The sequence below is a fragment of the Mobula hypostoma genome, chromosome 21 (assembly GCF_963921235.1).
Source record: "Mobula hypostoma chromosome 21, sMobHyp1.1, whole genome shotgun sequence".
Classification (NCBI taxonomy): Eukaryota; Metazoa; Chordata; class Chondrichthyes; order Myliobatiformes; family Myliobatidae; genus Mobula; species Mobula hypostoma.
In genome coordinates this window covers 24,899,264-24,911,839 of record NC_086117.1, presented here as the reverse complement: position 1 = coordinate 24,911,839, position 12,576 = coordinate 24,899,264, and the positions used below count along the sequence as shown (strand labels likewise).

Here is a 12,576-nt window from a genome sequence, read left to right as displayed (position 1 = left end):
GTCCACATGCTGATGGAATCTGGGGAGCACTGACTTGAAGTTCGCATGGTTAAAATCTCCAGCGACAATAAACAGTCCATCAGGGTGTGCGTTGTGCAGTTCGCTCATAGCCCCATACAGTTCACAGAGCACCTCTTTAGCATAAGCGCTGGGGGGGAATGTAGACACTGACTATAAGGACAGTGGTGAATTCCCATGGTAAATAAAACAGTCTGCATCTAACAGTCACAATCTCCACTAGCGATTAGCAGTAACTAGCGACCAGCACAGAGTTCCTGCAGAATAGGCCCCTCCAGCTCCGCAGCTCAGCAATCCCCCAATTAACCTACCAACCAGTATGCCTTTGGAATATGGGAGGAAACCCACACAGTCACAAACTCTATACAGGCAGCAGCAGGAATTGAGCCCAGGTCACCCTACTGTAAAGCGTTGTGATAACCACTACGCTACCGGGTCACCCTAATCATTGTTATTTCAGTAAAGACCTGAGAATGAACATGATCCATCCTGGTCTTTATGCTTCAGCTACTTACTAGTTTAAATGACAAGGTTAAGATCTGTTATTGGAGCTAAAAGCTTCTATTCCCCTTCATCTCCTTCTAGCTCATTCAATTTGTATGGTACCAGTGAAGAATTTCTCCCAGAATTGCTATGTAAATCAATTGATGAAAATTCATGAAGATAGAAACAGCAATTCATGAAGATATTCCTGAAGAAGGGTCTCGGCCTGAAACATCGACTATTTATTTATTTCCGTAGATGCTGCCTGACCTGCTGAGTTCTTTCAACATTTCAGTGTGTGTTGCTTTGGATTTCCAGCATCTGCAGACTTTTTTGTGTTTAGGAACACTAATGTGTTCAATCAACACATTAATACTATAGTATTACAAAGAGTCCTCTCAGATTTCCTCTGTATTCCCAAGAAGTTTAGTCCTGCACAAAATGAAACCAAGAATTCTCTTTCAAAGCCACAGGAGGCACAAGTTCATTGCACAGTAAAATACATAAAATTATTGTTTCTGCTCATGCAGGTTTTTGACCTCACTGGAAAAGGAAGAGGCTTTATTTTTAAGTGTTCTGCAAAATTATGTTTGCTGTTGTGTGCTGGGGCAGCAGGCTGAGGGTAGCAGACACCAACAGAATCAACAAACTCATTCATAAGGCCAGTGATGTTGTGGGGATGGAACTGGACTCTCTGATGGTGGTGTCTGAAAAGAGGATGCTGTCCAAGTTGCATGCCATCTTGGACAATATCTCCCATTCACTACATAATTTCTCTTCACCATTTACACCTCGGACTTCAACTACTGCACAGAGCCTTGTCATCTTCAGATGTTTTCAGATGACTCTGCCATAGTTGGATGCATCAGCAAGGGAGATGAGGCTGAGTACAGGGCTACGGTAAGAAACTTTGTCACATGGTGTGAGCAGAATTATCTGCAGCTTAATGTGAAAAAGACTAAGGAGCTGGTGGTAGACCTGAGGACAGCTAAGGTACCGGTGACCCCTGCTTCCATCCAGGGGGTCAGTGTGGACATGGTGGAGGATTACAAATACCTGGGGATATGAATTGACAATAAACTGGACTGGTCAAAGAATACTGAGGCTGTCTAGAAGAAGGGTCAGAGCCGTCTCTATTTCCTGAGGAGACTGAGGTCCTTTAACATCTGCCGGACGATGCTGAGGATGTCCTATGAGTCTGTGGTGGCCAGTGCTATCATGTTTGCTGTTGTGTGCTGGGGCAGCAGGCTGAGGGTAGCAGACACCAACAGAATCAACAAACTCATTCGTAAGGCCAGTGATGTTGTGGGGATGGAACTGGACTCTCTCACGGTGGTGTCTGAAAAGAGGATGCTGTCTAAGTTGCATGCCACCTCGGACAATGTCTCCCATCCACTACATAATGTACTGGGTGGGCACAGGAGTACATTCAGCCAGAGACTCATACCACCGAGATGCAACACAGAGCGTCATAGGAAGTCATTCCTGCCTGTGGCCATCAAACTTTTACAACTCCCCCCTTGGAGGGTCAGACACCCTGAGCCAATAGGCTGGTCCTGGACTTATTTCCTGGCATAATTTACATATTACTATTTATGGTTTTATTACTATTTAATTACTTATGGTGCAACTATAACGAAAATCAATTTCCCCCAGGATCAATAAAGTATGACTATGACTAAAGAAATGGAAGGAGCAGAGAAATAGAATACAGACAAGCCAGAGTTCTCCCTCAAATCTCCATTCTTTCCATCCCTTCAGGTTAGGGCTGTAGAGGTTAGGATTAGTAAATTGTGGGCATGGTATATTGGCGTGGCTGCCCAGTATAATCCTTATGACTTGATTTGACACAAATGACACATACAGGTTTCCCCCGCCATCCAAAGGTAGAGCGTTCCTATGAAATGGTTTGTAAACCGGAATGCCGTAAAGCGAAGAAGCAATTACCATTTATTTATATGGGAAAAATTTGTGAGCATTCGCAGTGTTACGTAAACGGGAACAATGAATATCAATCGAGACAGGTTATATAAAAACAACCGAACATTTATTAAACACAGATAAACGATAAGGAAAAAACAAACAAAAACTTAAACCGGAAGTTAACCGTTATGCAGCCATTCAACAAATTGTCACTCGGCACTGGTTCTTAAATCGTTAAATTCAAAAGTCCAACAGATTTGTACGTTCAATTAGGAGAGACTTCTCTGGAGAAGGATTTCTTCACAGACACGCCTTTCCTGCTGGTTCTGTCCACAGGATTCACGTGGCAGTAAATAAACACTTTAAAACAACTGACCTTAAGTTCTTTTAGAGAGAGCAAACCTTTACATGAACTCTTTGCTCTTTTTGGCAAGAGTTATCTTGATGCAGGTTGCTACTCCTTCAACTAAGACTCAACAAGGTCGATCCTTTGTTAAACTGCCGACCGATGCCGACTCCTCTCAACCCTCTCAACTCTCAGTCCTGTACTTCGATAGAGTCTTCACTCCCCCTTCTACTGCTGGAATTGAGTAAATCAGCACATCTAGCCAAAAATTTCCAGTCCAATAATATTGTATCTTGCAATAGAACGCAACACTCCGTTTTAAAAATGAAACTGCGTCACAAAAACAAACGCAACAGAAACAGAGACACAGCACGTTCTACCCGGAAATCTACAAACTAAGAACTAACTGCGTCATCTGGGGTCGACCCTTATATACCCATGGGGCACATGTCATCACGTGACCTCACATCGGCGGGAAAATTGCATCAGGTGACCTCCAAAAGACCATTACATCATTCTCACAAAAAAAACACATCTCCTTGAACATGTAACAGCAGACCCAAAAATAACCCACCAAATCATGCCAAATAACACATAAAACCTAAAATAACAGTAACATATAGTAAAAGCAGGAAACACACAGCCTATATAAAGTAGAAATACTTCCACAATTATTGCTGCACTGTTCTCCGTAGCGAAAATCTCACGCAAGCGCTCTTGACAGAAACACGGAGCAAGCGCCATCGGCAAAAACACGGCGCAAGCACTCTCCAGTAACCTTTAAGCTTGAAGCTGCCAAATCATACCAAATAACACGTAAAAATACACAGCCTATATAAAGTAGAAATAATGTATGTACAGTGTAGTATCACTTACGGGAATCAGGAAGACATCAAGCACACTGAGGATGGTGTGTTAGGCTGAGTCGTCGGAGGTTGGGATGGTGCAGTGGCCCCCACCCTCCAGGCAGCGAACCGATACCAATCCGCGAAACATGCAGGAGTACAGCGGCAGCCGGGACACACCCAGCACATCTTTAAGAAAAAAGCCGAAACAAACAAGCTAATTAATTAGGTGCCGCCTGGCACGTAGATGTCGGCCCAGATCAGAGGCAACGCAATCGGCAATCGCCTCTGATCTGGGCCGACATTTACATGTCGGGCGGCACCTAATTAATTAGCTTGCTTATTTCGGCTTTTTCCTTAAAGGTGTGCTGGGTGCGTTCTGGCCACCACTGTATTCCTCGCGGATCGGTATCTATCCACAGTCCGGGAGTTGGGATGGTGGGACACGGGGTGTCATCTCATCATCTGTTTCCATCAGGGCAGGTAGGTCATCTCCTTCTATGTCTGCCTGTCTCGATGTCAAAGGTCGAGGTTCGTCATCTGCTGTGGCTGATGTTGAAGGCTTGAAAAACGACAATATGCTTGACTGCTTGGCCTCGCACATTTTTCTATCATACAGTTCTTTCTCAGCACTCAAACTATCCTGCAAATATGCCCTAAACCGACGTACCCTTTCAAAATTAAAGTCGTACTTTATCATTGCAGCAAAAATCTCACGCAGTTGCTTCACGTTCAGTTCCTGGACGACTTCACTTTTGGTCCGTTCGCTACTGCATTCGGTTTCGATTGTTATCTTTTCCTCTTCCAATTGCATCAGCTCTTCAGCTATCAGTTCTTGGTCATGGGATGCCAAAACCTCTTCAACATCATCTTTGTCAACGTCCACAAGCCAAACTCACTTTGTCCTTTCTTCGTTCACCACGATCGAAACGCTTAATTATGTCTAGTTTTACGATAAGTGTAACACCCTTATGAGCTCTTTCAGGCTTTTCCGATACCTTAGAACGCATCTTGCAAACGGCTGCTCACAGGCACGTGTTTAAGCAATGCTGGCGAGAATGCCGTTCCGAATCCAGGGGAGAGCGGCTGCTCGGGGCATGCGCTGTTTTTTTTTTTCGCGCGCTGCCTTTTTTCGTAACAGTGAAAACACCTTCTGTTAGCGAAAATAGGTAACTAATGTAGGTCTTTCGTAACAGTGAGGTTTCATAAAGCAATCGTTCGAAAAGCGGGGGGACACCTGTATTACTATAAATTTCAATGTGCAATTGACAAATAAGGCTAATTTTTGTAATCTCTGTCATCAAAACATTATTCATTGGAGTGAGACTGACACCAGAATTAAATAAGCATTAATGCAAACTAGAAATTTCAAGGAGTTATGGGTACAAACCTCCCATTTGTAGCCAAGTTCTCTTACTGATGTTTTGCCTGGTGGAATCCATGGCACCTTGGTCTTTACCTTGCTGACTGGTCTCAGGTTGCCACATTCAAGTGCTCCTTTCAGTTTCTGCTAAATGTTGAAAGTAAAGATGTTATAATATCATGAAATTCAACTTATATCAATGCTATGAGAATGTCATGAAGGACCTAAAACAGAGCTGTTCTATCAGGGCAAGTTTCACCTGAAGAAGGCTCAGACCTGTATATAGTGAATCGAATCATTAAGATAGTAGATAACATTCTGGCCTAAATATTTCAGTGAGCTGAAATATAAAAAGTTAGAAGGAACGAACAAAGTGATTGCACATAATTACGAAGTGGCTAATCATAACCAGACTCTGTCATGAAGAAACAGGGCACACAAACATAGCAATATATTTCCAGTGAGTGTCAGAGCAGAGATAAAACTGAAGAATAATTTCTTGAATGCGCACAGCATTTGTAACAAGGCAATGAATGGCATAATTCAAAACAATTGCTTACGACTGAATAGCGTCTACAAGGATACGACTGTGAGGCGAATAAGGCAGAAAGTAAATATTTTCCAACTTTGAGAAAAGATAGGTATAATGCAAACAGAGGGATAGCCATGATATTAAAGAATAGAACGAAGGAATTTGAAAAGAATAGTAGAGTTTATTGTAACGTCCATATATATGCACAGGTGAAATGAAAAGCTTACTTGCAGCAGAATCATAGGAACACAGCATTGAGGGACAATATTCACAAAAATGTTAATTATAGAAAATTATCTAAGAAGGAACATAATTAGAACAAAATCCCACCAAGTCCATTGTAGTTCAAAGTAATCTTAGTTCATATTAATATAGAGATTCTCCACAGTAATCTAGACAAAAGGTTCTTTGTTCAGAAATCCAATAGGTGGAATAAATTTGGTTGGGGCCAAGACACAACAAGGGGTAGAAAATACTTGTGACAGCTCCATATAGTCCCACAAATGGTAGAGTTAACGGAAGGCATAATAGAAATGAAGGAATACTGGTGCAGGTAACAATCGCAATACAGTAATCTTTAAACCAAATATAAATTAGATGAATGTAACTGAAGGTGAATTAATTGAGTATAAGAAATTTTTTTTTACATTAGTATGATGAAGCACCAATAACTAAATAGGCTATTTTAGATTTGGTACAGTATAATGAGAAAAAAAGTAATCATATATTAAAAATGAAAGAGATCTTAAAACTGCTTTCAACAAACTACGAAGGAAAGAAGTAGGAGTTGGTTATAGTAGAATGGATAAGGCATGGTATCATATGAGATTAAGCAAAAAATAGACTGCAACTAAATAAATCTTCACTACTAAACAAACTTAGAACACATGGGACTGAATGAATGGAATAGGAGAGATTGAAGATGGCTAGGGGGTAAGGAATTGTAGGAATCTGATTATATTAGGTTAGCAAGCTATGATTCGTAAGGATACACAGGAATTTATGCCGGAGTCCCAGATGCTAACAATTTGAATTCAAGGCTTAGTAAATGTAACTTAAACAGGTCTACTGATGATATAAAGCTGATAGGTGTGTGCACTGTGAGGAAGACACAGAGGGGATAAAGACATTTTTACTAAAGGAATATAATGTGGAAAAATGTGAAGTCATCTACTTCGGTTAAAAAAAATTGCTTACTCTTTTTAAAAATGAGAAAGTGAACCATGTTGGTATTCATAGGAGATCATAAGGAATATGCTTTCCTAAGGTAGAAGTCCCAAAGAGTGGCCAAAAATAAGGCTTGGGAAGCGACAACTAATACATCAATGCAATTTATACACCAGTTTTACAATGAAGGTCCTAGGGTGGTTAGAACAAACTGCATCTTGGTGCTGATATTAAACCACAATTTTCACTCGCAATGAGTACTCAAAATGCAAAAGAAATGTGATACTTATCAAAAAAGTGCAAATAAAATGCATTCAGATATAAAAGGAATAAGTCAGAAAGATAAAAATCTTAATAGTTCAGAAGTGAAAAGAGTGTGAGCACACAAGACTGATGTAGTCTAATTTTCCATTGAGAGAGCCAAGTGATTACCTGGACCTTCTTTGCTTGTTTTGGACTCTTCTTAACATGAACATGAACAGGGGTTGTTTCATCAACATGAACATGGAGTAGAGGAGAGGTTCTTGTTTTCATTTCCCTTCTCAGCTGATCAAAGTAACACAAAGAATCAGATTGGTTCACAGAATCTCACAGCACAGAAACAGGCGTTTCAACCCACTCCATCAAATCCAACCACCAGCTGTACTGTACTTATTTATACTAATCCCATTTGCCAGCTGTTTCTTCAAGACTTCGGTGATTGAAACGCTTGTCCAGAAATTTCATGAATGTTGTTTGATGCTCTGTTTCAAGCACAGCTTCCTGAATTCCATGAAAAAGTTTACTTCCATCTATCTGGTTGTATCACATGGTTTCTAAATAATTTTTTTACATACGGTATTCAAAACACCACATTAAAATAGAACACTAATTCAGACTATTCTTTCAAAAGAAATTCATATCTACAGTACATTCAAACAGTAGAGTTATTTATTAAAAATCACGATGGGCAAGTAGCAGAAACACAGAAGTTACTGTCAGAAGGCTGTGTAACCAGAAGAGGAGCATTCAGTTAATTTGTTTCTAAGCATCCAAGGGTGAAATATTGGAGATAGTAGAGATATGGAAAAAAGAACAGAAAAGGCTGGAATTGCTCAACAGGTCAGATAGTACCCATGGACAGAGAAACAGAATTTACTTTTCAGATTAGGACCTTTCATTTGAATCAATAAAGTGTCTTTGTTTTTTTTTCCTCCACTGATGCCGCTGGCCTGCTAAATACAGTGGATTCCAGTTATTTGGGCCATCGGATAGTTGGGCCAGCCACTTATTTGGGACAACTCTTAAAGAACAAAAACAAATCAAGAAAATAGCCTAGATTCCCTTCATTCATTTGAGACAGTAAGCTGCTTCATTGGGACAGGGGATTGTTACCAAACAGTTTCTACCTAGCATCAAATGCATGCACTTGTATGGCCATTAGATACTACACTGTGCTTACAGCAAACAGTTTTTACATAACATCAGCTGCGTATGCTTGTGTTCAAAAAGTAATGATTTTTGTCACTAATAGTTGCCAAGAAATAAGCAGTAAGGCAATTCAGAACTGTTTTGCTCATTGCAGTTTCAAGCATTCACGCTTAAAGATGCCAGAAATGGCCGTGAGTGAAAATGAAATGATTTCACTACTTCAGCAAGTTAGGAACTACGAATAGTTTGAAGGTATTGACAATCACCTTGAATGCTACAATGAAAACGAAGATTTGGAGGATACATCATCCATAGCATTGTTTGAAGACGGTCCATTATCTACACTAGGTGTCTGTGTTGATTTTGTTCATTTGCAGTCAATCAAAAGAACACAACAGGAAACAGGTACACTGGAAAAATTCCTCCATTGATAACAATTAGGAACTAATACATAGTTTAATAGTATCATTGTAGTATTGATAAATCAATGTTCTAATTTGTTCTGTAATTCATTTAAATACATGATTTGTTACTCAGTTAAATGGTAGTTTGTTGTTTTTATACCTTTTAAACTATTCCCATGAAACTTCGGCTAATTGAGACAGCAGCTTAATTAGGCCAAAATGTACTGATCCCGTTGTGTCCCAATTAACCAGAATCTACTGTACTTCCTGTATTTTCTGTTATTTCAATATTATTTAATTCACAATTGGGAATGTCCAGGATGAGACAGCTCACCAAAAATAATTGTTTGTCTTTTTATTTTAAACCTTGCTTGCCTTCAATGGCTGTTCCCTTGCTTTTTTTTAAGGCATTGACCAAAACTAGTTTATACAGCCATATCCCTTTCTTTGAGAACTCTCTCTTATTCCAATGTATGTTAAGTGGATTCCACAATTCAGACTCACCTTCAATGACAGGCATGTTTAAGCTATTCAACACTTTTGCAGGCATAATTTTTGCTGTTATTGAAATTCATGTGCCTGTCCTTCATCTCACTGTACAATTGTACCAACTCAACCAATTTAAAAGCAGTTTTATTGTTCCATTTATCCCTTGCAATATTTGGTGTTTAAACAAAACATATTTTTCTCTCACATTGAAGTTTGCAGTCTTCAATAACTCTAATTCTAATACTCATGCAGATCTTTCTTCCCTTTGCTGTCTTCTGACCCGACAGTTTGCTCAAGTTCCATCTGTCCTCTGACCTGACAGTTTGCTCCAGTTCCATCCCTTGTCACGTTTCCACTATCTCTCTCGTCTTCCTTTTCCTGAACTCAAAAGACCAGTCCTTACCAGAAGCCTTAAGCTCCTCCCCATATTCCATCTTAATGAATTCAGCACTCAGCGCCTTCCCCATTGTGCAGAAATCACAGTCATAAAAAGATGGAGTACAGAAACAGGTTTATCGACTCACCAAGTCCACTCTGACCATCAATTGTTCATACTCATTTTACAAGAGTGCTTTTTTTAAAAAAAAAAATCCTCTCCATACTGAAGATCTCTCCCCAGATTCACCCACTTGCCTAACCACTATGGGCAATTTATAGTGGCCAAGCAATCAGCATGAAGGATATGTAAGCGCTATAGAGACAGCATCTTTGTTGTGAGGGTGATGCTCTATTAACTGCACCTTTGTGGCCTCCTCTCTCCCATCTCGGAAATTTCTAATCAATTTGGACACCGTTTCTGGCTTTTTCCCCTCAAAAGAAAATTGATCATTGTTACACACACAAAATGCTGGAGGAACTCTGCAGGCCAGGCAGCATCTATGGAAAAAAGTACAGTCGACGTTTCGGGTCAAAACATTTTGGCAGGACTAGGAGCAGATTTAAAGATGGGGGGAGGGGAGAGAGAAACACCAGATGATAGGGGAAACCTGGAGGGGGAGGGATAAACTAAAGAGCTGGTGAAAGAGACAGAAGGCCATGGAAGAAAGAAAAAGAGGGTGGGGGTGGAGGAGTACCAGAGAGAGATGATGGGTGGGCAAGGAGATAAAGTGAGAGAGGGACAAGGGGATGGGAAATGGTGAAGGGGGGCGGTTGGAAGGCATTACCAGAAATTCAAGAAATCGACGTTCACGCCATCAGCTTGGAAGCTACCCAAACGGAATACAAGGTGTTCTTCCTCCAGTCTAAGTGTGGCTTAATCATGATAGTGGAGGAGGCCATGGATGGACATATTGGAATGGGAATAGGAAGTAGAATTAAAATGGGTGGCCATTGAAAGATCCCTGCTTGTCTTGGTGGACGGAGTGTAGATGCTCAGCAAAGCAGTCTCCCAATCTACGATGGGTCTCACCGACATACAGGAGGCCACACCGGACACAGTAGATGACCGCAACAGACTCACAGGGAAGTGGCGCCTCACCTGGAAGGGCTGTTTGGGGCCCTTAATGATATGAGGGAAGAGGTGTACGGGTAGGTGTGGCACTTGCTTACACTTGCAAGGTTAAGTTCCAGGAGAGAGAACAGTGGGGAGGAACAAACAGACAAGTGAGTCACAGAGGGAGCGATCCCTGTGGAAAGCAGAAAGTGGGTGGAGGGAGGAGGAAAAGATGAGCTTGGTGGTGGGATCGCGTTGGAGATGGCATAAGTTTCAGAGAATTATGTGCTGGACATGGAGGCAGGTGGGGTGGTAGGTGAGGACAAGAGGAACCCTTTCCCTGGTAGGGTGGCAGGAGGATGGGGTGAGAGCAGACATGCGTGAGATGGAAGAGATATGGCTGAGGGTAGTGTTGATGGTGGAGGTAGGGAAGCCGCTTTCTTTGAAAAAGGAGGACATCTCCTTCTTCTAGAATGAAAAGCCTCATCCTAAAAGCAGGTGCGGCAGAGATGGAGGAATTGTTAACTACTGATGAGGCAGTGACTGATTATTCCTCACTCTTATTTACGATCTATGTCTCTCTGAACTTGCAGCTCTACACTCCAACATTGTCATCAAACCACTGACAAAGGCGGATTTACAAGCAAACTAACTTCTGCTTTGCAGAAGCCAACTGACAGATCTGGGACACCTGTACCTGTTCCATGACATCACCACTGCATATCAGACTATTGTTTCCAAGACACCCACTGACATCATTTCCTCTGAAGCTCTTCTCTTTATGGCCTCCAGCCTCAGACACCAGATATTCTGCTCCTACCCACTCCCAACATCCCCAAGCAGGAATGTCTTAGAAAACAAATATGTTTCAGACTGTTCTAGAGAACTTAATTCCTTCTCACCTTGTCTAGACCCTTTTTCACTACATCCATGACACCCTTCGCCATTTTGATGGTTTCCTGATCCAAGCAGCTCACCAAGAATGTCAAGTCCATCTGGACCTCCAACCACTTCAGGAAGGCCTAGCCAGACCCACTCCACCATAACGTTCATTCATCTTTAGAGAATTAATACAGTTCTGACGAAAGGTCAGATATCTTAAATGGCAATTGTTTCCCTCTCTGCATTTATTGCTTAACCTGTTGAGTGCCTCCTGCTTTTTCCTTTTCATAAAAAAATGAATGCCCGTGACACTTTTACAGTTGGTAACACTTTGCACTGGGTCACACCCTAAGCCTGCCGCAAGATTTCCAGTATATGTGCACCAAACGAAAACCTGGCTGGTTGCTACATTATCTAACTTTGAAATTGAATTGAACGTCAGTATCGTTATTTGGACTAATGTTTGTTCCGATTACCCACATCGGGGTGCGTCGAAATCAAATTTAGGAATCAAGGAATACCGTCATCCCCGTCCGTAATCCCAGCGGATGGACACTGGGCCGAAAACGAGTGAACCTGGACTCTGAAGATTTAGGGCAGTGATTGCTGGCGGTTCATCCAAGGAAGCGTTCGGAATGATTAAGGCCGAGAGGGGATGGCCTCGGATGAATGTAAGGTACACCCCGCCCTCGTCCACAACCACCTTGAAGATGTAAACCTCTCACAACTGCGCTACCACCGACCCTGTTACTGTATCCACTAAATAACCCACCGACCGACAAGTGGGATCTTGCTGTTGCCATGAAATGACTGGAGTCTTTGTCGTATCACAGAAATCACTGCCGCGCTTTGTTTGCAACATGGACTGGGGAGCAATGCTGAAACGTAAATTAATTAGACAGACACGATCCTTCCTTTTGTTATTGATGCCACGGTTTTGTTGAGTGGACGACACCTTACCATACGAATTCCCCGTCGATACCGCCAAATGAAGCGATTGATCTGAGCTCTCGGCTGCTTCCCAACTTCCGACAGCCACACTCCTCTACGTCACTTCCGGATGCGCTCCGCTCTCTTCTAATTGATGCATTCAAATCGCTCCAACGGTCTCGGCTGCGCTCCGATTCGCTCTCCCCTTGACCCTGCCGAGAAAACCTTCCGGGTTACGCTTCCAGTTGGATCACCATGGCAACCCACCCAACTACTAATAGCCGTTTATTAACTTGTTGGTCTTTACATTTCCAGGCATATAGGGCAGGATAAGTATATTTACTAAATATGT

The 12,576-nt window shown here is 41.8% G+C and overlaps 1 protein-coding gene across 2 annotated transcripts in view; it reads right to left on the bottom strand.

Annotated features, from left to right (window-relative positions):
* Nucleotides 1-12,336, bottom strand: part of odf2a (outer dense fiber of sperm tails 2a) — a 55,212-nt gene extending 42,876 nt beyond the window's left edge. Inside the window, exons 1-3 of one of the 2 annotated variants that reach the window (XM_063073658.1) lie at nt 12,255-12,336; nt 7,110-7,223; nt 5,006-5,125 (exon numbers count right to left, since the gene is read on the bottom strand). In XM_063073658.1, the coding sequence (XP_062929728.1) occupies nt 5,006-5,125; nt 7,110-7,223; nt 12,255-12,257 (237 nt within the window). In that variant the 5' untranslated portion in view covers nt 12,258-12,336. The remainder of the gene's footprint in view (nt 1-5,005; nt 5,126-7,109; nt 7,224-12,254) is intronic. The other variant, XM_063073659.1, reaches the window with a different exon arrangement.
* Nucleotides 12,337-12,576: the final 240 nt, after the last annotated feature.